The sequence below is a fragment of the Leuresthes tenuis genome, unplaced genomic scaffold (genome assembly GCF_036924035.1).
Source record: "Leuresthes tenuis unplaced genomic scaffold, fLeuTen1.0.hap1 SCAF_13, whole genome shotgun sequence".
Classification (NCBI taxonomy): domain Eukaryota; kingdom Metazoa; phylum Chordata; class Actinopteri; order Atheriniformes; family Atherinopsidae; genus Leuresthes; species Leuresthes tenuis.
This window is the reverse complement of record NW_027325367.1, coordinates 6,647,328-6,673,146: the sequence shown is the minus strand read 5'-3', so window position 1 is coordinate 6,673,146 and position 25,819 is coordinate 6,647,328. Positions and strand designations below refer to the sequence as shown.

Sequence of the window (25,819 nt, the reverse complement as noted above, 5' to 3'; positions counted from 1 at the left end):
CCCACTTTATCTGTCCGAGAACGGAAAGAAAAAAATCCTTCCCCAGAGTTTGCCAATGCAGATAAGTCGTTTATTTGACTTTACAGAACAAAAAGAGAACACAACCATTATGACAAGATGTGGTAAACAAGATAAGAGTCACTGCAGCCTGTAGAGACTCACATTTGCAGTACAATGAAGTGAAAAGTCAGAATATGTTCTAAACATCAACCATGCTACATTGAAGATGTTCACAATGGTCTCTTTAATGACAAAGCAAGACTTCTACAATTCATAATCATTATTAAGAACACGAGTAGAATTTTATTTTTGGTTCAAGAGAAAAAAAGTGATTTATGTTGGCACATACAATAAATGATGTGTGTGAGTGAAACTAATCTTTGTACATATGCAAATAAGATAACTTTCTGATTGAACATTCCCCCAGATCAATACATCATTATACAACTTATATGTAGCAGATTAACTGTCAGTTAAGTATTTAATACCACATTCTGGTATTCTGGGCTGAATCTTGGACAATGTGTTTGCAAACTCAGACTTTTTCCTTTTAACAGCTATAAATCTAATCGGATAACAAATGTTTGGATCACTTTTTTTATATTTTTATACTTTATGAATAAGAAAAAACCTTTGTACGTAGCCATTTTGACATGTTCTGGGATCAAATCACTTTTCAGACTACTTTTGGAGCTTTAAGCCTCATCCTTAGCTGTGAAAAAAACATTTGCTGGAAGGACGTTCATCACAAAATCTAACATGCTGGCAAAGCTCTGAGGCTCAGGGGAAAATAATCCTTTCTTTTGAATTTTAGTTGATTTTTTTCCACTTTTAACAACAATGTGCTCCTCTGAGAGTAATTTTTTTCCACATTCAAGCACTCAGATTGTAACTTTGCATGTTGAAAATAAAGCTGCAGCAGGAGGACATACAGTGTAAAGCTTGTAATTACCAGTTAATATGTGGAATATGTTAATATGTTGGCATATGAAACAAAGCATAAACAAATTCAACTCTTGCCCCTAAAACACAGTCTTATCATGTGCAGTGTAAAAAAAACATTTATCTGAGAGTATACTTTCATTTTCCAACGAGACTTGCAGGAGACTAGGTTGTGGATTTGCTGGCAGTAGGAATGTTTGGTGCTTCCTCCTCCTCTTCCTCAGAAAAGTGGGGAACAGATTTCTTGGCAACCACATTGTCCAGCCTCTGGCCCAATAAATAGGGGTTGACACTCTGTGGAAACAGACATAAATTATTTGGAAACATGTTTATGAAGTACAAATATCTCTAAGTCAAATAATTTAATTCAAAGTTGGATATATAACATCAAGTTTAAGACCACTTCACTCCCTTTAAGGCTAAAATTCAGTGTTGTTTAAGTGGTTTATCTGGCGTAATCACACATTTGAAAAATAAAAAGTCTACTTAGAAACATTATACCCTTTTTCTTCTTTTTGGTCCACCCTTCAGTTTTTGGTACAAAAGCTCCTTGTTCTGAAAAGACAGAAAAAAAAGGTTTTCAAAAAAGGAAAAAGGAAAAAAGAATCATGCATCTGTAGTTTTACTCCCTTCATTCCTGAAATACAGCCATCTTAAAGGGAAAAAAAACTTTTTATTATTAACTAACTTCCTCAGGACTGGCATACAAAGATAAAAGCTGGATGGATGCAAGCTAACAGCAAACAAGTTTATTTAATCTTTAAAATGACTAAAGCTCTCTTTTGATTTTAGTCACCGGTGTTAGTTAATTGTTAGGAACCACAGCTTTGGCTGCTGTTGATATATTGGTTTCAACCATCACAGTCAGACAGGATGAGAGAGGGAAGTATCGCCATCTCAGCATGTAAATGCCTCACTTCTGTCCAAATGTATTTAAATTGTAAGTGTTGTTAGCTTGAGAATTTTGCACTTCTAGCTCCTTATTCCCGTCAAGTTTGACTTCATATTAAGGAAAAAAGGAAAATTTACCCTTAATTTACCCTAAAATTTACCTTTAATAGTTATACTGATGAAATTTTAACTTGTTTTAAATGTGTGCTGATGTGTATGTGCTCAGGTATTCCACCAGATGAGTTCACTTAATTTTCAGGTGAAAAAACTTGCAAAGGGCATTTGTGTAGTAATTTATGTCATTCTTTAAAAACAATAAAAGCCCAATTTTTCAGATTTTTCTGATGTCGTGAAGAGAAAAAAAACCTTTTTAAGCTCCGGTAACTGGAAAAAGTATAATAAGATTATCAGGAGAGTAGTTTGTGATGCGAATATACAATGCCAGTAGCACAACTCAGTACTCACCCACTTTGCCAGCGCTGGGTAGTCATGCTCTGGGTCGAATAGGTGCTGGTGCTTTTGAAACTCTCTGCTGAACTCAGCTGTGTCCGGGGCATTTTCCAAGCACCCATCAGCTGCTGTGAGTACGAGCAGAAAAGAAGTGTCATGTTTAGTGCTCACTGAGCAGCGATTAAGGTTCTATTTCTGTTACTTATTCATTATCTTAAAATTACAATTCTGAAAAAAAACTGGCACTGACTGCACTGCTGCCAATAACTACACTCTGATGCTTCTGCAGGCATGAAAAAAATAATCTGCTTAGAGGAAGAGTTTCTACCCGTCTTTCCCAGGGGACAGGGGTTAGGAGGGTCTGGGTAGCTGTGGTCATCACTAAAGTCTTTAGGAACATTGTCGCCTGTCAGCTCGGCCACAATGTTGGGGATGTTCCCATAAGGGCCGAGGTGCTGCAGCCCCTCATGAGCACCACCTGGTGGAGGGAAAAAAGCAGGCATCCATAAAAACCATGTGTAACAATGTTTTTCCAGTTCAAACTAGTTGTTAATTTGGGTAGATTTACATAAAAGCATGAACTCTGATTCATTTTAAATCAGCATCTTAATGAATAAGACAAAGTAAATTAAATCAGCCGCATGGAACATAAGATACCACACAAATACGTTATCTAAAGAAAAGTTTAAAAAGATTAATTAAATGATCAACTACGAACAAGTATAAGTGCACAGTTCAAACCCAAAGCAGGGTCTGCAAGGATGGATTTTCTTTTTTTATCTTTTGTCAATAATAAGCTAAATGAACCCCTGGCACTTTGAATTTTTTTGTGTAGTTTTTCAGTTATGTTAGAACAAAATTAAAGGAGAGAAGATGTAACCCAAGTTGTCTTTTTAACTAATTTACTATTAAATGTGATCAAGCTTTATAAATCCACCCAACATGGACTTGCCCTGTATGCTCTGAGGCCCGACAATGTTGGTGGCCTGATGTGCAGGATACTCCACTCTGGGCCGAGCGATGCCCAGCTGCTCCATGACGCCGTGCAGGAGCCGCTGGATGTCGGCCTCTGACACCTGGTCCGCCGTGCGTGGGCTGCGGGCTGGAACTCTGCCGAGCATCAGGCACAGTAGAAGGCAGCGCAACGATAGCCGCACCGCCGATCCCATTTCTGTCATCTGCGAGGGAGAAATACACACTCCACATCTTACTGCACAGAGGACAGGCAGGCGGGTAATTATAAGCAAACACAGCTGCATTTATCATATTAGTCACATGAAACAAGGCAATTTGATTTTATTAGAAACTTCCGTGCTCAATACAAACAAAGGCAGGTTATTGCATGTGAAAGTAAATAGAGCTTTTCATGATGCGCCACTCAGTAAACAGCCATTAATGATGGTGAAAACAGTCTATAAATAGCCTACATACTACAAATACGCCTTAAATTAGAATACGAGTATTGAAATTAAACTATTTGACTATGTGCGATTTCACCGCTAAAACACACCACAAGAAATTAAAGATGAATTTCCGTGGATATTTTCTTACCTTGTCGCTAACGGAGGAACCTGCTTGCTGTGCGAGTCTGCAGTCAAGCTACGTACAAAGAAAACATTCTTTCCGGTTTTCAAACTAAATTGCTACTTCAGAAACACCCCAAGGAACTAACACAAAAATTAGTTTAACGCAGCCGTTTAGTCAAATGAATTCTGGATTTGATGAGCTCAGAAATAAAATACTTATTTTTGCTGTTTTTCAGTTCTTTGTTTAACAATTTGCTTAACGCCACGTTTTATTTAGAAGAAATATAATTTCCGGTCTTCATGGGCTGTTATACAAGGATAAGACTTGCTTCACGGTTCAGATGCAGTTGCTAGGATACCAAAAAAAAGTCCTCTTCCGATTGGCTGTTAACGTAGCGCCAATTGCACAGCAGTTCTGTATACAACATGCGCTACTTTACATTACATTCACCCTCCATATATTTTATATTCTGTGACCACATACGTCAATACCAAGTCACTTCCATGTACTAAAAATTTATTAGGATAGTGATAAAAACATCTTAGACATACATGAACAGTGTCACAGCCCCAGGAAAGGAGCTAATCCCAAGTCTACTTCTGTATTGGTATTCAATAAATCGATTTTTGATTTGCATATCTGAAAAAGTAACTTTCTCTGACAAGACACCTTTCATAAATTTATGGAGAAGTCCGATACACTTAGATAAAGTTGAAAGGGAAGCGTGTGGAATATGTGACACTCTTGTGACGTAGTCAAAAACAATTTTATTAAAATATGCAAAGTTAAAAATAAATCTTTATATATCCACCCAGAGACACGTTATTATACAGGGATCATAATCAAAATGCTGCACAAACATGGAATAACCAACAACATTGAATATGTTATGGTAAAGAGCGTCTTCTCCAGTGTGTAAGCTCTAGTTTCTCCACAGCTGGGAGCAGGGACATCTTGCATAACTCCTTGTCTGCAGGGTTTAAAAATAAATAAATAATCCAAACAGAACTGTACAACCAAAAACATGCTTCAGAAGTAGATCTATACATTTACTTTCTGCAGAAAATAATTCATTTTTACTGCAGTTACCTGCACGAGGCATATAAGTTCTGAAAAGCTGGACGTTGGGCAAAGTCTCCTGGCCGAGGCTTCGCCTCAGCTTTGGTCTGTTTCCTGATAAGGACTCCTTGCTCTGCTCAGTCTCTGCAGGCCTGGCCTTTGGCTTGCCCTGAATCCAAGGTACAGTCTTCATGGATCGTATCACTGTTTGGATTTGATAAATTTTAGGCCAACAAACATATTGCTTAAATGCCTTTCGCACTGAAAGTAATGTTAAACTTTCGTCATCTTTTACCTTTGAAACTGTGTCTCTTTCGGTTTCCTCTCTTAGAGTTGCCATCTTTCCGAAAATGGAAATGCATTAGAAATTCCATACTGTCCATTACAGCTTTAGGAATCACACCTAGTACGTTTGGTGATCAGAACATAGCAGGTGTTACACCCACACAAATGTTTCTTTAAAATACTGTGTAAACACCGCAGGATTTGTCCTTTACCAAACAGATGGGGATTTTCAATAAAGCTCCGCAGAACAAGAACTCTGAGTTCAAGTCGGTCTTCTGACATTTCCGTCTTGTTTGGAGGGGGTAAAAGACACGGAGCGAAGACTGTAGCCAGGTTGGAGCTGGTCATTAGGTTGTCAGTGCATCTGACATGAGTACAGAGAATAAGGAGAAATTAAATCTTTCAAATGCTCATGTCTTGTGAATATATGCAAAATATCTACCAATTTTAACAATTTAAAAAAGAAAAAGAAACTAAAGGCCCATAATTTAAGCAACTTACACTTACTGTTACCTCAGTTAACATCAATAGTTCTTAACCTAGGGAGGGTACAGATAAAGAGGTCCCAGGATGATTCTGAGCAGTCCCAAACTTTTTACTTGGATCAGAATAAATAATCAAAGTATACATGTTAAGTTATGCCAGAGAGATATGGTTTGTTCTTTTACACATACCAAAAATGTTTTCTTTGGTATGTGAAAACCATTAACCTCTGAATAGGTGGACACTAAAAGAAAAAAACATTTCTCAGCCAGAGAGGAAACAAAACATAGATTCAGGCCCATGCGTCAGTGACAGCCAAGCTTCTTGTCAAAGACAAATATTAAAAACAATTATCTATATAAGCGGTTATGCTGTCAGCACACTGCAGATGCACCACGTGAAAGCTTGTGGTGATGTTTATGTCAGGTTCTGGTTTTCTCCCAGCTGGACCAAAAGGAGTATTGCAGACCAAATCAGACTGAGCCCTCTGCTTCTTCATCTCTACCCATTAAGAGTTTAACGTCCCCAAATGTTTTGGTATTCTTTCTTACCTCTTCGAAACTTTACAGAGGAAGTCAAACAGATAATGCAGACAGGAGGAGTTTCTAGCTGGCAGCAGACAAGACAGCAGCTGAAGGGCAGCCATCCTGTCCCGCAGATTGGACAATGCCTGTGCTTTAAGGAAAGCTGCATGGAGCTCAGTGGGGAAAAGTGGCTCTGGAAGCTCCCTGCAAAACTGTTTGATGAGTGTAGCAACATCATAGGGCAGTGCTGTGGAAAGACAACCCTCTCCCTGATTTAGCTTGGCCTAAAACAGACAAAAATACACATCAATCTCTAAAGTTCAGTTTTTCAAATTTATTCTTTCAACTGATACATTGTTTTTTGGTGCAAAAAGGTAAACAAAACAAAAAAAAGTTACAAAAGATCAGTATTTTGTACAACCGCTAGATGGCACTATTGCTTCAATAGGGATTACATGAAGACAAATAAAAGAATCTTACCCTGAGGGTCCGAATGCGAGGAAGTGAACCTGGTTTTCTGAACAGGCCAACAGTTCCTGCACGCTCCAACAGCAAAGAGCAAGCATCCACTAAAAAGCTGAGACACACACCATATCAAAAACTATGGTTTATCTGTAACATTTTCCAATATCAGCTTTCTAGTCTTGCTGTTCCCACTCACCAGGGTACAAGTCCAAACTCAGGAAGGTATTGCCTGGGCAGATTTTCCAAAGGAACACCAAAGACCTTTGCACCACTGATGAACAATCTCTCCTTTTTCTTCTCAGAGTTCTTTGCAGATATCCCATACAGGACCTGAAGGTGAAACCGAATCACATTACTGTCTGTAATCTTCATGATTTAATTAACAGAAGTCAAAATCTAGGTCTTTTAATACATCACTTTGTAACTCAATGATTGAAATCACCGAGTAGTGCAGGGGTTGGGCTTTATTATGCTCATTAGTATCACCTGTGACACAGATGGTGAAGGAAAGGCGGTGCATTCAGAAAACATAAAGAAAATGGTAGAAATGAACCTCCATCTTAACGTAAGCCTCCTCAAATTGTATACTCCCTGTGTAAACTGCCTCTCACCCAGTGGTAGTAGATATAGGCATTGCAATTTGTTTTGAACCTCGGGTGTTTTGTTGGTGTAATCCCCGCTCTGTGAGACTCATTGATAACTCCAAGAATAATAAAGAGATGGGAAAAGTTTACCTTCTAATATGTGGTTAGTGTTGTGAATGGGTCTATTTAACCCAAACCATTATCTTTTTCAATAGTTATTCAAGTAGTTTAGTTACTCTTACCAAACACTGAAAATGCTGACATGAAACCCAAGCGGTCACCCTAACACAATTTGTTCCAAACTTGAACCAAGCAAACAGTCAAGCAGCAGTGACGTTAACAGCCTTATGTCTGTGAACACATAACAGTACAATGTTGCTTATGTTCTGACCCTTCAAAAATGATCAAATTCAAGCAATGACCTGACACTTTTTATTTAGTTATTGTCACATTTTAAGCAACATATATTATCATGTATCTTCTGTGTCTGATGGTTTGAGGGGAAATCCCATTCTAAAGGTTTAGTTTAAAGTTTTTAGACACAGAAAGACAAACATATCACTTTTTAGCCTGCCTTCAAATCTTTTCTTCAAGACATCTGCTGAGTCAACAAACATAGAAACATCTTATGACTTCAGAACTGAAGAGAGGTGAAACGTCTGCAAGATCCAAGAAGTCCAGTTGCCAACATTCAACCGCTTAGGAATACATCTTGTGAGACATTCAAAGAAATGCTGTCCACTTGCAAGTCAAGACAGACTCCAGATTATTGATAAAAATCAACTATTTATTATTACAACAGTACATGTATATACAGCAAAAGACACAATAAAAATATAGATATGGAAGAAAAGCTGGTGTGGTCAGTGTCGGGGCTTTTTAATGCAGGTTGGAAATTTAGAAGCACTTCCTGTGGACTATAGATGGGCCAGCCTCATCGTACTCCTGCTTGCTGATCCACATCTGCTGGAAGGTGGACAAAGATGCCAGGATGGAACCACCGATCCAGACAGAGTATTTCCTCTCAGGGGGAGCGATGATCTACATGAAAGAGAAAGAGAGAAGGAGGGATACAGTGTGCCATTAGAATATTTTTCAACTTATTGAAACATTTTGAATTTAACCAGCTGTTCTTTGTCACAATAAGTGTTAGCTTGATCTAGTCCCACTCACCTTGATTTTCATGGTGCTTGGGGCCAGGGCAGTGATCTCCTTCTGCATACGGTCAGCAATACCAGGGTACATGGTAGTGCCTCCGGACAGCACATTGTTTGCGTACAAGTCCTTACGAATATCAATGTCACACTTCATGATGCTATTGTAGGCAGTCTCATGGATGCCGGCAGACTCCATACCTGAAAAAGCAAGGTATGTAAAGGTAAGTGCTTATACAGCGAACAGTAAAATGTACCTTAAAGATGAAAACTTTCAATTTAAAACTTTGTAGCATAGCTTAATATCAAGTTATTCTAAACATAAATGTGCATTATGTATGACTTAACTCATATCAGGAGGTATTTCAACAGCAAATTATTCACTTACATGTTTACAGTGGCATAGTGTGTTTTAAACCACTAACTGAATATTTAAAACCTGCCTACATATGATATATAAGAAACTTTGAAGTGAAGTTTAGATGTTTAATTCCAGCTTTTAATGATCACCATTTTGGTGAAAATGAATGACCATTTGCCTACTTATGAAATTGTAATGTTTATTATGCCTTTCTCTGTATTTGTGGTAGGACAATCTTCTTGACTCACCTATAAAGGAAGGCTGGAACAGCGTCTCAGGGCAGCGGAAACGCTCATTGCCAATGGTGATAACCTGACCATCGGGCAACTCGTAGCTCTTCTCCAGGGAAGAGGAGGAAGCAGCGGTAGCCATCTCATTCTCAAAGTCCAATGCCACATAACAAAGCTTCTCCTTGATGTCCCGCACGATCTCACGCTCAGCTGGAGGGAAGAAATATGTCAGTACCATAAAAAAAATCCCACAAGACACTCATGGTCCGATACTTATATGAACCAGACAAATGAGCTGTTGAATTCATGATCAGTGCTGCAAAATGTTTGCATTTGTTTGCGTTTACTTTTAGCTCCTTTTTAGCTACGGTAACTGTCAGTCGGTTTAAAATTTCTCTACCTCTTATGATAATACTTTTATCTGCATAGCCCCTTAAACACAAGTTGCTTTACAGAGAAACAGATGAGTATACTCTTTTTCTCAGTCTTGAAGTGATCTAAAAGAAATAGCCACTTTTCTATCTTAAAGATTAACTGTTTTCCTGACAGTAGTGTTTTAATGTCGAATGCAGCCTTGTCAATTGTGTGAGTATTTCTAAACTGTAGTACAATTACTATAAAGATTCTTTGGATAAAGAAAAATTACACATAATTGTCTTCTGTTACAGTTCAGCATGAAATTCTCCTGATATAACTTTGGTATTTCAATGATTTTCTTTTCTTTCCTTATTTAATATTTATAGACTGATGTGAATAACAACTCCTTACCTGTGGTAACAAATGAGTAGCCACGCTCAGTCAGAATTTTCATCAGATAGTCAGTCAAGTCGCGACCAGCCAGATCCAGACGCATGATGGCATGGGGCAAAGCATAACCCTCATAGATGGGCACGTTGTGGGTCACACCATCACCAGAGTCCAGAACAATACCTGTCCAGAGAAAGCAGAAGTTTGTCTGACAACATGTACACTGTGAAGTGTAAAGTCTAACTGATGTATGATGTGAGAAGTTGCCCAACAGTAGTTAAACGCAGTAGAGACTCACCAGTGGTACGACCAGAGGCATACAGGGACAGTACAGCCTGAATAGCCACATACATGGCAGGGACATTAAAGGTCTCAAACATGATCTGGGTCATCTTCTCTCTGTTGGCTTTAGGATTGAGTGGGGCTTCAGTCAACAGGGTGGGGTGCTCCTCTGGGGCCACACGGAGCTCATTGTAGAAGGTGTGGTGCCAGATCTATGCAAGCAGGAAAGAAATGGTGGGTTGTAGTGGATGGAGCACTTCACAAAATGAGGCTCTTCCCATCATTTGTTGAAAAAAAATGTCTGTCCTCTACATGGCTACCTTGTGTTCATGCATTAAAGGAAAACTTCTGTATAACTGTCTTCAATCTTAAATTCTCACCTTCTCCATGTCATCCCAGTTGGTGATGATGCCATGTTCAATGGGATACTTCAGAGTCAAGATACCCCTCTTGCTCTGGGCCTCGTCTCCCACATAGCTGTCCTTCTGACCCATACCCACCATCACACCCTGGGAGAGAAGGAAACACATCTCAGAAACTCAAGAAAAAAAGGCAACAGTGCATATGACTACATCATTTTAGTCTTTCAGAAACTCTGGGCCCTTTCAGTAGTCTAACCTGGTGACGGGGGCGTCCAACAATGGAGGGGAATACAGCACGAGGAGCATCATCACCAGCAAACCCTGCCTTGACCAGGCCAGAACCGTTGTCACACACCAAGGCGGTGGTCTCGTCGTCGTCACACATGTTTGGTCTGTTGTGGGCTGGCTTTCTATAAATATGGGGAAAATATGGAAACAAAGGCAAAGTATTAGTTTCTTGTATTTATAAAAATATTCAATTCTATGTTTGATTAGAAACTAAATGAATATCGAATTTAAATTGTATTTAGATCATGTCATTGAGGTTAAAAAATAAAGCCATGTAACTCTAACAAAAAAATGTAGCACTATGTTCAGTATGAAGACACCATGGAGAGCTCTAATCTCCTCACTGAGTCATACAGCTGCCTGAAAAGCCAAAACAGGACATAGCCTGACCCCTGTATGCACACTCACAAGTCTAGTCTATTTTGAGCATCAGGACCCCCCTCTGTCCACACAACCCTTCCCCAGTATCTCATCCTTAAGCTGCAGCCAGTTAACAGCTGAGCAGGAGTGTGTTTTGACAAGTGGTAGAGGAGGCCTGGGTCTCCTCTCAGCTGTCGCCACATAGTGGACTCCTCTGTTTGGATCCAGACCATGTGCTCTGATCCTTCCAGGATTTCTGTACTTAGCCTGCATCCCAAGCACCAGCATCTCTGTTCACAGAGGCTTCCCCATTAAAAAAAAAACACCAGGGGTGTGGTGTTTGATGGCTACTTTAGTAATTTATGTAATGTTTTCATTTAAATTAGTCTTCATATTTCAAATAAGACTTAACAAAGCAGTAAAATAATTCAAATAGATCTTAGATCAATGATAGAAAACTTTTTCATTTGTTTTGGGGTTTTGTGTCCAAGTCCTCATTTACATTTGCAACAACTGATGCGGAAACTGACTTCAGAACAGTAATTTTGCGGTCATGTTCAATCTTTATGAAAGTAAAAAAATAAAACAATAGTATTAAAGAGAGTTTTTTGTCCAAAAAGCTACACTGTCAATAGCAAAATTCTGCATAAGAGCGGCTTCATCTGTGCTGGGAATACATCCTGTGTAAGACACACTTATCATTGTCATTTTGTGTGTTTTAATATCAGTTTGATGTAAAAGTAAATCAGCACTGATTGAACCTCAATCCGCTCTGACCTCCTCCACGCCAAGCATCATACATCTTAAAGCCCAAAACGTTTGCTGAATTTAAGAATACATGACCTGTTGCAAATCTCTTAATTGTTCAACAACACAATGTGTTTTCTTATTTCTACACTTCTTTCCACTTTCCTCCCACCCAGCCCTCCTCTCATCCTTTGGCCACCAACAAATCATCATCTCACACAATACACAGAAACAACTCCAAAATGTAAAAACTATATCCATGTTGGAGTAGTAAATCTTTCCTACAGTGGCAGCATCTTCTCATCCTCTCTGACACCTATGCTCCAAAAAGCATCAACTGAGGCACAGCAACAAAACTGTAAAGGGACTCACCAAGTTGTGACTGCAAGACTGGAGTTTCCACTGGGACAAAGGGGCAAGGGTACGAGGGGGTCCTTAAATATGCCTCAGCACGCTGAGGCTGGGGGCTGGTGGGCGGGCTCAGGACCTCACACAAGTCCAAATTAAGTGTTGCTCAGCAAAATGGCAAAGTAAAGTGGATCCCATGTCAGGGATTCCTCCATACTGGAGAGGTCTTGCCTTGACAAATAGAAGTCATGATAGAAATTAATAGAGCCAAATAGGGATTTGCCTCAAGCTATGACAGGCATTAGTCTGAGATACAAGATATCTTATTGACGTATTTATAATGCAATGATCAAATCAATATATTAGCATTTAACAATAAAATATGTGATTTACACAAAATGTTACTGTATCAGATTGTGTTTTAGGTGTGAAGCTGTTTTTGAGAGCTATCAGGACACGTAGAAAACCCTGCAATATCATCAATAATAGGTTCAGATTCCAGCTTTACACATAACATCTCTGTCCCATTCATACTTTGTAGAGCTTCCCCTAAAATTCCTACAGATGTGTTAATATGACTAAGCTCACAAGGGACATGGGGAAGTGGGTCTTTGGAAATGGTAATCTGAGATCTTGTCTGAGTAACGTGGTTAAGGAGGCGTCAAAGGGGGACCTGCCGATGACAGTTTGCTAGTGTTATGGCATGTGTGAAGATTGGGGGGTAAAACATACCAGACAGCTGAGATGCAATATTGTAGACGACAAATCTGCGGGACAGCCTGTGTGGGGAGCCTGTGTGACAGTTCTCAGCTCTGATTGGCTCCAGTGTCTCCTTTTAGGGAAGTGGAGTGCAGCTGGTTCCAGTGGCTGCACACCACTGATGGAAGGATGAGAGCTCAGGATCCTTATTCGTCACCTTGTACTGCCTGCACAGTGCTTATCAGACTGCTGTGAGTGCAGTAGGAATGTAAATACCGCCTCATACAAAAACACCATTAGCACATTGAAGAGTTTTATTTGTAGCCATATGCTGTAATATCTTAGAAAGAGACACTACTAACCTACTTGACTAATACTATTCGAGACTTTTATGTAACGGTGGCACATTCAAATATTGCATCTTGACTATTTGATAACACAATTTGGGTACATTTTCTTTTGAACACTGAAATTCATAATGGAGTATTTTATTAATCTCACATGCTTTTTTGCATAATTCATCTTCCACTATTTAAAGATAGTCTTTTAAGTCCCTCTTATTGCTTTCCGAAATATTTGTCTTTAATAAGCTACAGTAGATCAAGACCACAATCTTATAAGCAGGAAAGTTTTTGCCGTTTTAGTTTTTTTTGTACAGTTTCTCCCCTGGATGGTTATTTTTAGGATGTGAGTGTGTATATTTAGTTTTGTGAGTCAAAACAGATTTGAGGAATCGGGGTCCTGTACAAGACATAGTGTAAAATAAATGACCAGAGATTATGGATGTCAGCAACAAGTGAAACAAGCAGGATAGACTTGCACTGATATTAGCTGTACCATGCACAGATTACGTGCTGTCATATCTAAAGTCAGCGTTGTTCCCTGGTCACAGCAAGGCTTCTACATTTATATGTGTACAGCAGCAGCATCAATGATAAACACACTGCCTCAGAAGTCCTTTGCCCTATGTTAGTCTACAACAGCAGTCGGCAGTGGGATAAGTACTGAAATCGTTCAAAGAAAGTAGTTTATTCAATCTATTACGCAGACTTTAAGAATAATCTGTTGGAATTAAGACATTACGACCCTCTTCAACACAAGAATAAACTTGTGAGCATGGATTAATGAATGTTACATGTAAGTGGTACTTTAATGTAGTAGTTAGTTGTGATGATGGCAGTTTCATCTACACTGTAGCTGTAGTGCAATTAATTGTGTTCAGCGCATTCTAATTATTCATAAATTGATCATACATAGGTATTAGAGCTAACTTGTTCCTATACCTGTAGTATTAATAAATTGGGGATATCATATAATGTAAAAATTCAAATATACAGAATTGCTTGATGAGCAGTTACACGTAATTTTCTATATTTTCTGGGAAATAAAGGAAATTGACAACAAAGAAATCAGAAGAGCACAATCATATAAATGAGTTTGCATCACTGTGTCATGGCATTTAGTTTTATTAGGTGAAAAAAAACTATTGGAGGTTAGAGAGGGTAGTTGTTGAGTTACAAGCAATTGAGCTTGTATCTTTATAAACTTAATGTTTGCCAGCTACTTTCAATTCAGTCTGTGTTTGGTAAGGTTTAAGCATTAAAGGCTCTGTTGTTAGTGTTGAAAAAACATCATGTCTTGCCTCAAATCGACCTTCTCACAGTGACTGTATATAGGAAGGAATGTCAAACCGGGATAGTTGTGTTGGTTGTAACAAGATGAAAAAGAAAAAAGTTTGTCCATCTTTACAAACAGTCATTTTCATCAAACTGGTGCTGTGTTTTGTCAGTAGCTCCCTTCAAGTCAAAGAAGCACTTTTTGGCAGAATCCTATCTTTATCACCAAGTCTTTATCAGGATAAGGCAGATTGCTCCTAAATGGGTCATGGTTTTGAGGGACATTCATCCTTATAAGGCAATGTAGGAAGCACAAGGTTTGTCTGTCTTGACAGCTGCCTCCTCCGCACTTAACCCCCCCCCCCCCCCCTTCCAATACACATGTACACACTTAAGCAGCTGTTAGCATCAACTGCTTTATAACAGTCTGTTTAACATAGACAGAGGTCTGTTTAGCATTTGACCAGTTATAGCACATTTGCCACACAGAGCAGTTTGTTAAATGTTTTGCATTTTAAATAGAGTTACGGTAAATCATGCAATTCTTTAGCATATGTTAGAAATTCTAGGATAACATCTGATACAGTCAATCTAATAACATTCAGGCAGAATATTCCACTTTAATTGACTATTTTCATGTATTTTGTTTGAGTGCATGTTCATGCATAATAACTATATTCTTGATTGTCATATTCTGCACACTTCCACAATAGCAGATCATTACTGATATCTACACCTTGTCATTGAAGTGGCTGATAGGGCAATAAACTGGGAAAAGCCCAAGACAGTGATCTGTGTCTTTTCACAGCTCTGCACTGCTGCTCATGGCACCAACAGATGTTATTTTAATGTGCTATGAGCAGCTGACAGCATTTGACAAACTGTGAGCTGGCTGAGATGTTAATCAGGGATACCACATCAGTAGTAATTTTGTAATTCTAAATCATTATACAACGACACCTCAAATAATACACAACATGTGCAACAACAAGAAACACCATAAAAATCAGTTTTATCAGAGGTTATTATTACTATACATGCCTATGTTAGCCCGGTTTTTTCATTGGAAGCTCAAGAACAAGCTGGAGAAATCGTTTATTAAAAAAGTATTTATTAGTGGTCACAAGTAAAGTATATTGCAGCGCTGGACTTGGAGTGCCAGAGCTCCCGCAGGAAATCCGTCAGGCCGAGCCCCGTTATCCGGAAACATTTCATATTTATATTCAGCTTTATCTCACAGAAGTTGTTTTCACACTTGTCAGAGTATAATTGGCCAGTTTTGGGTGACATGCTCAGGCCAGCTGCTGTCCTTGTTGTGTTCTTTGGATGTGATAAACAATGTGTGTGTATGTGTGAGTGCTGTTTTAGGTGTGGATCTAATGGACCAGACCTATCTGCCCTAATAGAGATGTTTTGTCTGACCCAGTTGTTTATGTCATTCTAAGGTCTTGGACCATTTAAGGTCATCTGTTGTGCAGTATGAGCAGAGTGGAAAAGTACCAGCTAGGAACATTTATTTAGGAAAATACAGAATATGAATTTATAATGTCTAAGATCAAAGCCAATTATAACAGCTAGAAGCAACCAATTATCCCATACCCACATCAGTATCACTGTGCTTTGAATATATGGAGGAGTGGTTTAACTGAGTGCTGAGACCTGTGCAGACACCACAGAGCACTGCCAGCAGTTTCTCAGATAAAGTCAGCTCTATAAATATGTGGGGTGCTTTCAAAGTTTCCATGTTAGCACTCAATTGTCCTGCACCATGGGGGGGGGGGTGTTCGGGCCCACAGGTGTGGCTGGTTTGTGCAAATAAGGGGGGTAGAGCTGTGGGAGGAGGTTAAATGGGCAGCCCCTGCAGGAAACACTGTTGTAGTCTTAGGAGAATGCTGATTTAACACCATATAAAAATAAGTACAAAAGATATAGCAAACTTTGTATGTGCATTTTAAGACAATAGATCAGTTGAAATATAATATAGAGGTCAAATCCAGCATATCAATTTATGAAGCAAAATTCTGATGTTTTACTACATACGAAGTCAAATCAGAGCTGCACTTTGCACAATATTCCTATAATGGATGTAAGTGATATGAATGGATATTAAACATGTTCATTAATGTTTACTGTAAAACAATTAAAATTGGAACAGTAACAATTCATGCATCATCCACAGTCCACAGTCCACAGACTGCTTAAATGCATTCAAAATTAAACATTGAAATAAATAAAATATTTTGGAGGCCTTCTTGTTGGCGTTAGGCTACGACCATACTTTCACGTAAAATGACGCATTACGTTTTTCTTTCACGTTTTCTTAGTTGAGCGTTTTATTGGCTAGACTATAGCAACCATATTGAGTCCATAGCAACAGCGTAGACGACGAGGAAGAATTTGTATTTGTCTCGTAACTGTTAATGCTGCAAAATCCTTGTTGTAGTGGTATATTCAGTCATTCTAGTGATTCGAACCAATCGTTTTTCTAAATGGCGGACAAAAGGCAATCAAGTCGCCCCAAACGAATTTTTGTAAGCGATGTCGATAGATATTCCTCCAAACACATCGCCAAGGTAAACAATGATACGTCAGTATTTAATGTCAAATGTAAAAATGCTTATCAGACGTTATTCTGCAGTAAATCTTCTAACCTACCTGAACAGTTTTTATCAACATGTGAAGCTGGAGATACGTCTGGGGATGGAGAAGCAGAGGAGATGTTAAACTCACCTCGGGGTGAACCTGCTTTCCACGTCGTGGGAAGCGTGTCCTCATCCTCCAAAGATGAAAAGTCGGCCTTTCTGCTTGAGCAGTATACGGTAAGTCAGGCGTTTAAAAAACAAGTATTTTTTTGAGATTTTAAGCGTAAAAATGCATCAATTAATCACAGCAGTTTTAATTGGCTATAAAAATTATGTTAACGTATATCAGATGATTCAGATTAGTCAGTATATTCACTTCTAATACTTTTAAGTTAATTTGACAATAACTTTTTGAAACAAATTATTCTATGGTAAGAAAAGTGGGACATTTTAACTAATAAATGTAAAATAAACTGACTGCCTGATAGGGTGTATAATTTCCTTTGGTAGTCTCCAGCCAGAGATGAGCTTTTTCAGCACCTACTTGAGTGTGATGTGGTGGTATACAACGTCTCAGAAAGTTCTACTCAACAGCAGGTTGAAGAAGCAACATGGGCCATCACAGGTAAGATCATGACATATGCAAATAATATGACAGACTGTCGTACTGATAACCACATGAAGGATAAATTATTTTCATGAACAGCCCTTCATGATGAGATGGAGAACTTCAAATCTCGGAAAATGTTCATCCTCATCTCCACTGTGATGACGTGGGCCATGACCAAACCTCAAGATCCTGTGAGGCTTAAGAAAGATAAAGGCATACCTCAACTTGTCAGGTTTCCAAACTCCAACCAACATGTACACAATTTTTTCTGCTCAGGATGACACAGACGCTCTGATATCAGAGGAAGACTTCAGAAAACGGAGGCCTCACCCCAGTTTCAGAGACCACAACGATCTGGAAAAACTTGTGCTCAGATTGGCCGGAAGGGTAGGTGTTAATAGTCCTCCAAAATACAGTATATTCCAACACAATAGTTGCTATTCTACCATTTCAATTCAGCGACGATTCCACATTAAGGTGCATTTTTGTATTCAGATGATGTAATAAGTGAATTTTTAATTTTATAGAGAAAGGCTAAGCTCACAGGCTACGTTGTAACTGCTGGCCTTCAGTACGGAATAGGGGAGAACCTCTTTCACTACTTCTTCAAGGTACAAGGTGCCTGGTACAGGTACAAGCATATTAGACTAGATGCCCTTATCTATGCTGCATGCATAATTTGTGTTTGTTCTGTATTTTTCTGTCATATATACAGGTTTCTTGGTTGATGCAATTCCCAAAGGTTCCCATATTTGGAAAGGGCACAAATTATATTCCCATGATTCACGTGAATGACCTTGGAGGGTAGATTCCAGTAACTATTATTTCATATAAATAATCTCAGATAATCAGTTCAGAATTGAACTGACTATGTTTGTTCACAGAGTGATCCAAAACATCATTGAACTGAGGCCAAAGTCAAAGTACATTCTTGCCGTTGATGATTCCAGGAACACTTTAGAGGAGATTGTAAAGGTAGTCCTAAAGTTCTAAAGAACTATTCAATATTGTCTAGTTTAAAGCAAAAGAAAATGTCTCTATTGCCATTTGTGACCTTATATGACCTTTCAGCTGCATGTAGAAGCATGGAGAAAATAACACAAAAAGATCTACTTCTTTAGATGATAAGTGATGTGCTGGGGCCAGAAAAAGTTCACACGTTATCGGTGGAGGAGGCCATCACCATGAAAGCTTTTAGGGTACAATATTTGATCTTTCTATTTTTATTAAAACTTTTGATGTACATTAGATTCCTCTCAGGTTATGATTCAGTATTCAGATATTTTTCCATTTATAAGTCACTGGTGTCAAACCAAAACAAAACTTCCCTTATTACTAAATTATTTGATATAAACCTTTTCTCCATTTACTCTTTCAGTGCGTTTGCTCCAACAAACTTTAGTAGCACTATCATTGTCATTTGCTAAAGAAAAACTTTTGCAAGGCTGGAGCTTATCTCTAACTTCTGTCTTAAAGTGAGACTTTGCCATGGTAACAAACCTAATATTTACCACTGCATGCATAGAAAAGAAAATGTGAAATATTGTCTGAGTGCTTTGCTCCAAAGGAGTCAGCTGCATTTTGTTAGTGTTTACACAGAATAACTGCATAATCCTGCACCTCTGTGGTACATTGTAGCATAAAACATTTTATTGATATGTTTGTGTCTCATGTCAGCCAGAGGAACTGGACTGTCTTAGTATCAACCTCCGTCTGGATGCTTTTAATGTAAAGGACTCTTTCAACCTCAACTGGACATCTAAAGCCGGGATGGTTGAAAACATGGAGAGCGTTGCACAGCAATACAAAGAGGCCAGACAGCTGCTTGTGAGTGTTAGAGTTCTACAAATACGGGATAGCTGCAAAAATTATTGTTAAAACCAAATGATGGGCCAGTTTGAGGTTTCCTCAGTTGAGTGAAGTAAATGTTGCCATGCACACTAGTTTCAGGCTTGCGTTCATGGAGCAGAAAAGAACTGGGCAAACTTTTTTTCCTTATTCTTCAGCCAGTAAGAATCTGCTTGGTTGGTCCTCCAGCTGTGGGGAAAACAACTATTGCTGAGAAGCTCTGCAAGCATTACCAGATACACCACATCAGCATCAAAGGGATCATCGAGGAGAAGATTAATCAACTGGTCAGCATTTTTAACCAATTTAATTTTCCTCCCATCATTCATGTGATATAGAGTATTCATACTGCCCCCTTGTGGATAGTTTTCAGTGAAAAAAATATGTAATGAGTCATGAATTGATTATCAGCTTAGACTTTTTGTGATACTGCATGACATATGAAAGCACACATTTACTATTCATTTGTCATGATATTTTCCTGTGTGCTGCAGAATGAGAAGATCAGTGGACATGACCCTGAATATCACAGTGTAGAGGCTGCAGCTGCTGCACAGAAACAACTTGGAAACATTAACAAAAGTTTGGAAATGAATCAAGGTTGGTCAGAAATACCACAGCATTAAATACAAGTCACCAGTGTATGAGGCTGAAAACTACAAAACTATTTGGGAAAATGTTGTCCAAAACTGTTTGATTGCCACATTCTGACTTAGGAAAATGATGGTGTGCAAAGATACACAGCTGCACATAAGACTGATGTTGGCTTAATCTTAACACTGCATCATACTAATAAAGTCTTGGTAGCTCATTTGAGAGATATTTTACTGAAACAGTTGGATTTGATATATCCGCGCTTGGGTTTCTTTTATGTTTTGTTGAACACACAGTCCTTGGTTTGTCACTTTGTTTCTTCAGGCCGACTGGACGAACACCAAGTATTTCACATTTTGCAAGAAAAACTGAACTCAAAGCCTTGTAGGAACCAAGGTTTTGTTCTTGATGGCTTCCCTAAGACTTATTCACAAGCAAATATGAATTTCTCTGGTGAGTTTTAGACATTTATCTAGTTGTTGTCAATGTGCAATCAAGCCTTTATGGTGTAGACTATGAAGTGTTTCTGTTTCTCAGCTGAGGATACAGAGAACCAGGATTCAGATTTGATGTCCACAATACCACAGTACGACAAACTCACCACTCCAGGTTTGTACCACTGACATCAACTCATCAATAAAGTCAGAATTTACTAATCTACCAGTTTGTGCTCAAACTTTTGTTTTTCGTTTGGATTGCAGAGCATGTTTTTGAACTTGATGCATCTGATGATTTCCTGACAAAAAGAGTTCAAGGACTTCCCGAGAGCGTGGCGGAGAAAATGCGCTACACCCAGGAGGAATTTGTGCCACGCCTGACCAGATACAGACAACTGCGTGCCGCTGATGAAACATTGTTGGACTATTTTGATCATTGTGAGATTCACCCAGAACGTATTGGTACATTCTGCAAAGCCTACATCACTAGTTTGCATTTAGGGGAGCACATAACACACTCTGTCCTCTGTCTGTTGATTTGAATAAGGAGAAACTAGTGTCACAACATCGTTTTAGTGGTATAAAAAAAAAACATAAATAGGAGACCGACATAAAGCAGATGTTGTATGTACAGAAACAAAGAAAATGTACAATATATACACTTTAACACACATTAGACACACATTTCAGTCATGGAATGATCGGAGACTGCTTCTCTGCATTAAGAGAGCATTGTTGTTCTCCAGAGGTCAGCACGGACGATCCAGAGTACACAGGTGTTATGAAGAGGATCACAGAGATTGTTGGGGTCCCCAAGAACTATGGCCTGAGTCCAGAGGAGCAGGAAAAGGTGGAACGAAAGAGAGAAGTTGAGAGGATGAAGACACTGACTGTAGAGGCTGCTGAGAAGAAACGAAGGAAACAAGCTGCGCTGGCTGAGATTGCAGCTGAGTTTGAGGCGTGGGTGAGTTCAGAGAAGAATCCTACAAGCATTAAGAACATTAAGTAGAGCAGAAAGAAAATGTGCATGTTCTACTGTTTTTAATTATAAGTTTTTATTATTTTGATTTTTAGCAGAAAAATCTGTCAGAGGTGAAGCAACAGGAGTGTGAGCTGCTGGAAGCTAATGCTCTTCCTCTGAGAAACTACCTGATGAAATATGTGATGCCTTCGCTCACTGAGGCCATGTTAGAGTGCTGCAAGATCAAACCAGGGGACCCCGTTGACTTTTTGGTATTTACACAGCAAACCCTTTAGCATAATACAGTGAACTCCTACAAACTAAATTTTCTATGTCGCACTTTGCTTTTGCAGGCTGAATATCTATTACGGAGCAACCAACAAGAATAAACATCACTGAGTGGGATTCAACGCTTGCACTTGGTTTTAAAACTCTACTAAGAAATATTGTTCTGGGATAATATTCACACAGTTGCAGTTAAATTAACTTTTAGGTTGTCAACCTCAGGAAAAAGCTTTAATCTATGAATAATGAAATGAGTAGTTTAGTCATCTGATGTAAATGTTACATATAATTTATAAAGGGACACAAGAATCTCCATTTGTAATTAAAATGAGAAATCTAAATCTTAATTAAATAATAATTTACAGTCAGCAGTGTGAATGTTGATTGTTAAATGGGTTACTGTGCAGATGCCCTACAGCTCACAGTAGTTACATGTTCAGTCTGATGGCCTTCTTGAATGAAAGTAAAGGCGGAGCATTAAAAACCAGTTTAAGAGATTTTGTTAAAGCTGGCAACCTAAAAGGCTGTATCAATTAACCCTCTAAAAATCACCTTACAGTATTTAAACTTGCTGTTATAATTGATAAAGATTGAGGCAAGTTGTAAGGGTCACCTTCAATTAAACCTTATTTAAAGTACTGTTCGTTTACAGCATGGTGTGATGGTTCAACAGACACACCAGACCAAATGGAACGGAGAAATGCAGTCAGTGAAGTAGCCAGTTGGTGGCGCAATGCAAAAAGCAAATCCAAACAGTCCAAATTATTAAGCAAAAAATAATGTCTAAGGGTAGGAAAAAATAATCAGAAACAAGAAATTTGTAAGGATGGTGCACATAACAACAAACATAAGGACAAATGTCTGAGTGAAAGAACACAAAGACAAGCTGGAGAAGGAGAACCGAAAACTAGGGAACATGTAGGTGTGATGAGTGATAGGCTGCAGGTGTGAGGTAATCAGCCAACTAAAAACAGGAAGCTGAACGAAGTGCGCCATCAGTGTAATCTACCAGTGTAAAAATAAACTATGAATTCCCCCCAAAAAAGTATTCTGTGCACAAACACATGAAGAGTGAACCACACAAATTTCCCTGACTTTGTGCAGGTTTCCGCTCATTACAGCTCTGTCCTCTCTGAGTCTCCATCTGGTGGGTGACTCAACTCAGACTGTGCTGCAGCGCCAACACTTACTGGAAGAAGGATTATGCTGTGATTGCTTCCAGTAAAGATGTAATTAAAGTGTGTGGAGCTCTGCAGGTGACAAAGAAGAAACTGGTATCATTTTTATGGACTCAACACATGTATTATAATATCATCAAAAGCTCAGGTGTTACAGTTCAGGTTTCAGTCTAACTTATTCTTTCTAAAGCTGCTCTGTTGTCTCAACTTCAGTTGCTTGCTCAACACCCTTAGGCAGTTTGCCTAGTTTGCTTCGTAAACTGTTTACATATCACATCCAAGAATTGGCCCTCAGGAATAATAAGGTTTACCTTACCTTAAACACTAGGTGGTGCAGAGAGTCTTGCTTTAAACATCACAGAGGAAAGACTGAGCCTTCTCAAATTTACCCAAAGCCTGGCCAATGCTCATGTTGTATGCTCTGATATTCATTGGTTGCCTTGCTGTGAGAATTTAATTTGTGTGACCGTACAAAAGACTTTTGTTCTGATATAGCTGTAAAATGTGTCATAAAGTAAAATGTGCTCAGTTGTTGTGGTTATTGAAGGCAATCTGGTGTCTGCCGTTCCTTTTGTGGATTGTTTGTGACTGAAGATCTGTCTGCTGCTCATTTACAGCATATGGAAAATAATTCACATCACAGAAACAGCTCCACAGAAAATGTCAAGAATAGTATGTTAACATCACAGCTGAACGTCATATTTTATCTTACCTTCATATACACAAAGCCTGATATTTTTTCAAGTGTAAAAAGATGACACGGGAAAGAAAAGCTGTTAGCAGTTTCTACTGTGATACCAGGTCCATTGAAGGGGGCTAAAAGTTTTAAAACACCTACATGGCACACAGCTGTTTTAAGTTACTAGTCCTGATTGATATCATTATTGTATTTTTCATTCACACAACCTCATGATTCCTCCAAATTGGAGGTTATCAGAATAACAGAAATACCTGTATAGATATATAAAGTCTCTAAATTCACACAGTAAACACGCTGAGCCCTGATAGTTGGAGACATTTCATGTGTTGTACTCCTGAACAGGCCACCGCGTTGTGACATGTACTCAATGTCAATTTGATGCAGAATACAGCGTGACCTTGATGTTGGATTGGCTTTAAATTGTGCTGTTATGTAAGCAGAAATCTCTGACATGTTTCATGGAAACAGAATGCCAGGGTCAAAGCAACAGCTTTAACATTTACAGATGGTCAGCATGATTCACATTGTTACAAATCTTCTTTGTGGTAGTCTTTGTGACACTGATGGAGAAAGAAAATACTGGCAAGGAGAGCTTTTGGCAATTAGCAGTGGGCGAAGAGGCCGTCTCAATCAGCCTCAATTAGTGTTGGCAGTGACACTGTGAGAACCTCAGTGGTGTGGCAGCAGCAAATTAGGGCAGACTTTCCCTGGAGGCTGCAGGTCCAGCTCTAACATTTGATTTGAGATAAATGACAAGATGTCCTGCCAAACACCCACATTTCCCATAACTAATGTCTTCTTTTTGTACTCTATATGTGGACTATTCAGCTTTTATTAGACGCTCGAGTCAGCCAGCCCCTTACTCATTTCCAGACTTTTATTGCTGTCAGAGAAGAATTTTGTTCTACATGTTGGGAAATATTTTTTCTCTCTTTGCACTGAAGCAGACAATAAGTAACAAAAATACAAGTTTGAAGCATGTTTTACTAATTAAACTTTCAGTGGGAGATTTTTCTAGAGTTAGCTCCAATGTTCTGGCCATCCAGACTGATAATGATCATTGTCATGTCACCTCTTTCGTAGTGAAACTTCTAACCTGCTCCATTGCATGCTGGGAAAAACCTCACATCAGACTTAATATTATAAACCTCATTGGGATACTGATACTTATATAAATACACACATTACTTTTCTGTTATTACTAATGCTGCATCTTTGTTTACCACTATTACTATGACTATTCAATCAATTCTTTCAGTCTGTTTATTCAACACAAATATTTTGCTTGTCTCCATTCTATAAGTTGCATTTCTATTCATATAGACCTAATATGTTTTGTAAACAACACAAATTGATAAGAAAGATGCATATAAATCGGTGGCTCTGTGTTTTAGCTTAATGATATTATTACCAACTTTTTTATTGCTTATACAGGCATACATACATTTGCTCTGGTCATTAATCCAGCCATCCATCCATCCATTTTCTATACCCTCTTAATCCGTCGGTCGGGTCGCAGGGGGGCCGGAGCCTATCTCAGCGGTCGTCGGGCGAGAGGCGGGGTACACCCTGGACAGGTCGCCAGTCCATCTCAAGGCTCTGGTCATTAATGTCAGAATAATGGTTGCATAAGCCTTGTGAATCTGTGTTATCATGTCGAAATGAGCCACACACTGTGACAGAAAGTACCACCGATATAGTTTTAAGTAGTAGGTGTTTCTATGTTAGTGGAAACGTGGACAGCGTTGTAAATATGATAGATACAGAGACAAAACTTGAGATCAAAATGATGGAGGACTTTGAATATGGATGTGGTCACACCTGTCTCACAGTAACAGCCGCCCCCCACGTGTAATGTGTAGCCCTAACCCTTTTACACTCTATGTAGTGATGACCTCATCTGCACTGTTGACTGAAAAAAAGTTCAGACAACCTCTAAAACCTGTCGCTACAAACAACCGGAGTTCACTGTCTGGTCCTGAAACATGGCTGCTCTCCAGCGGAAAAACTGTCATTCATGTTGCCAGGGACAGTGGAATAGGGAGAACTTTCACCTGTTTGAGCAGTGCACAGGGAAGAAAGGTCTCATTCTGTGGTCCAGGGCGTCAGGCACCTCAGACCCAGAAGATTTAAGGTGGAAATAAAGTCCTCTTCCGCTGTCTCTGCTTTATTTGAGTTGTCTATGTTCTTCTGGATGTCACATCCCTATTTTTAACAGTT

General features: G+C 38.9%; 3 protein-coding genes across 3 annotated transcripts; 1 reads left to right on the top strand and 2 right to left on the bottom strand.

The window, feature by feature from the left end:
- Positions 1-48: 48 nt before the first annotated feature.
- scg5 (secretogranin V) lies at positions 49-3,894 on the bottom strand. Its single transcript, XM_072361870.1, has 6 exons — positions 3,835-3,894; positions 3,236-3,461; positions 2,612-2,761; positions 2,299-2,411; positions 1,444-1,497; positions 49-1,236 (listed from the first exon to the last, which is right to left on the bottom strand). The coding sequence occupies exons 2-6, from the start codon at positions 3,459-3,461 to the stop codon at positions 1,108-1,110; spliced, it is 672 nt and encodes a 223-aa protein (XP_072217971.1). The 5' UTR covers positions 3,835-3,894; the 3' UTR covers positions 49-1,107.
- Positions 3,895-7,976: 4,082 nt separating this feature from the next.
- On the bottom strand, positions 7,977-12,184 carry actc1a (actin alpha cardiac muscle 1a). Its single transcript, XM_072361797.1, has 8 exons — positions 12,114-12,184; positions 10,603-10,756; positions 10,365-10,493; positions 10,001-10,196; positions 9,724-9,885; positions 8,974-9,165; positions 8,384-8,565; positions 7,977-8,251 (listed from the first exon to the last, which is right to left on the bottom strand). The coding sequence occupies exons 2-8, from the start codon at positions 10,729-10,731 to the stop codon at positions 8,108-8,110; spliced, it is 1,134 nt and encodes a 377-aa protein (XP_072217898.1). The 5' UTR covers positions 10,732-10,756; positions 12,114-12,184; the 3' UTR covers positions 7,977-8,107.
- Positions 12,185-16,842: 4,658 nt separating this feature from the next.
- Positions 16,843-21,825, top strand: LOC140267002 (adenylate kinase 7-like). Its single transcript, XM_072362151.1, has 18 exons — positions 16,843-16,977; positions 17,068-17,223; positions 17,497-17,611; positions 17,693-17,787; positions 17,873-17,983; positions 18,124-18,207; positions 18,312-18,400; positions 18,481-18,571; positions 18,718-18,795; positions 19,274-19,423; positions 19,603-19,731; positions 19,939-20,044; positions 20,363-20,491; positions 20,576-20,647; positions 20,740-20,937; positions 21,222-21,439; positions 21,550-21,708; positions 21,790-21,825. Exons 1-18 carry the CDS (start codon positions 16,894-16,896, stop codon positions 21,823-21,825), a joined length of 2,100 nt encoding a protein of 699 aa, XP_072218252.1. The 5' UTR covers positions 16,843-16,893.
- The last annotated feature ends 3,994 nt before the right edge of the window (positions 21,826-25,819 follow it).

Bases quoted from the DNA above. Each gene is read 5' to 3' on its own strand.
- scg5 (XM_072361870.1), bottom strand. From the start codon at position 3,461: ATGACAGAAATGGGATCGGCGGTGCGGCTATCGTTGCGCTGCCTTCTA. The intron at 2,762-3,235 runs GCAAGTCCATGT...TCCCTCCACCAG, and splicing joins CGGGCCTCAGAGCATACAGG to GTGGTGCTCATGAGGGGCTG. The intron at 2,412-2,611 runs GTAGAAACTCTT...TCGTACTCACAG, and splicing joins CTGTCCCCTGGGAAAGACGG to CAGCTGATGGGTGCTTGGAA.
- actc1a (XM_072361797.1), bottom strand. From the start codon at position 10,731: ATGTGTGACGACGACGAGACCACCGCCTTGGTGTGTGACAACGGTTCT. The intron at 10,494-10,602 runs GTTAGACTACTG...CTTCTCTCCCAG, and splicing joins TTGGACGCCCCCGTCACCAG to GGTGTGATGGTGGGTATGGG. The intron at 8,566-8,973 runs GTGAGTCAAGAA...TTGCTTTTTCAG, and splicing joins GTTCCAGCCTTCCTTTATAG to GTATGGAGTCTGCCGGCATC.
- LOC140267002 (XM_072362151.1), top strand. From the start codon at position 16,894: ATGGCGGACAAAAGGCAATCAAGTCGCCCCAAACGAATTTTTGTAAGC. The intron at 17,224-17,496 runs GTAAGTCAGGCG...TTCCTTTGGTAG, and splicing joins TTCTGCTTGAGCAGTATACG to TCTCCAGCCAGAGATGAGCT. The intron at 18,401-18,480 runs GTAGATTCCAGT...GTTTGTTCACAG, and splicing joins CACGTGAATGACCTTGGAGG to AGTGATCCAAAACATCATTG.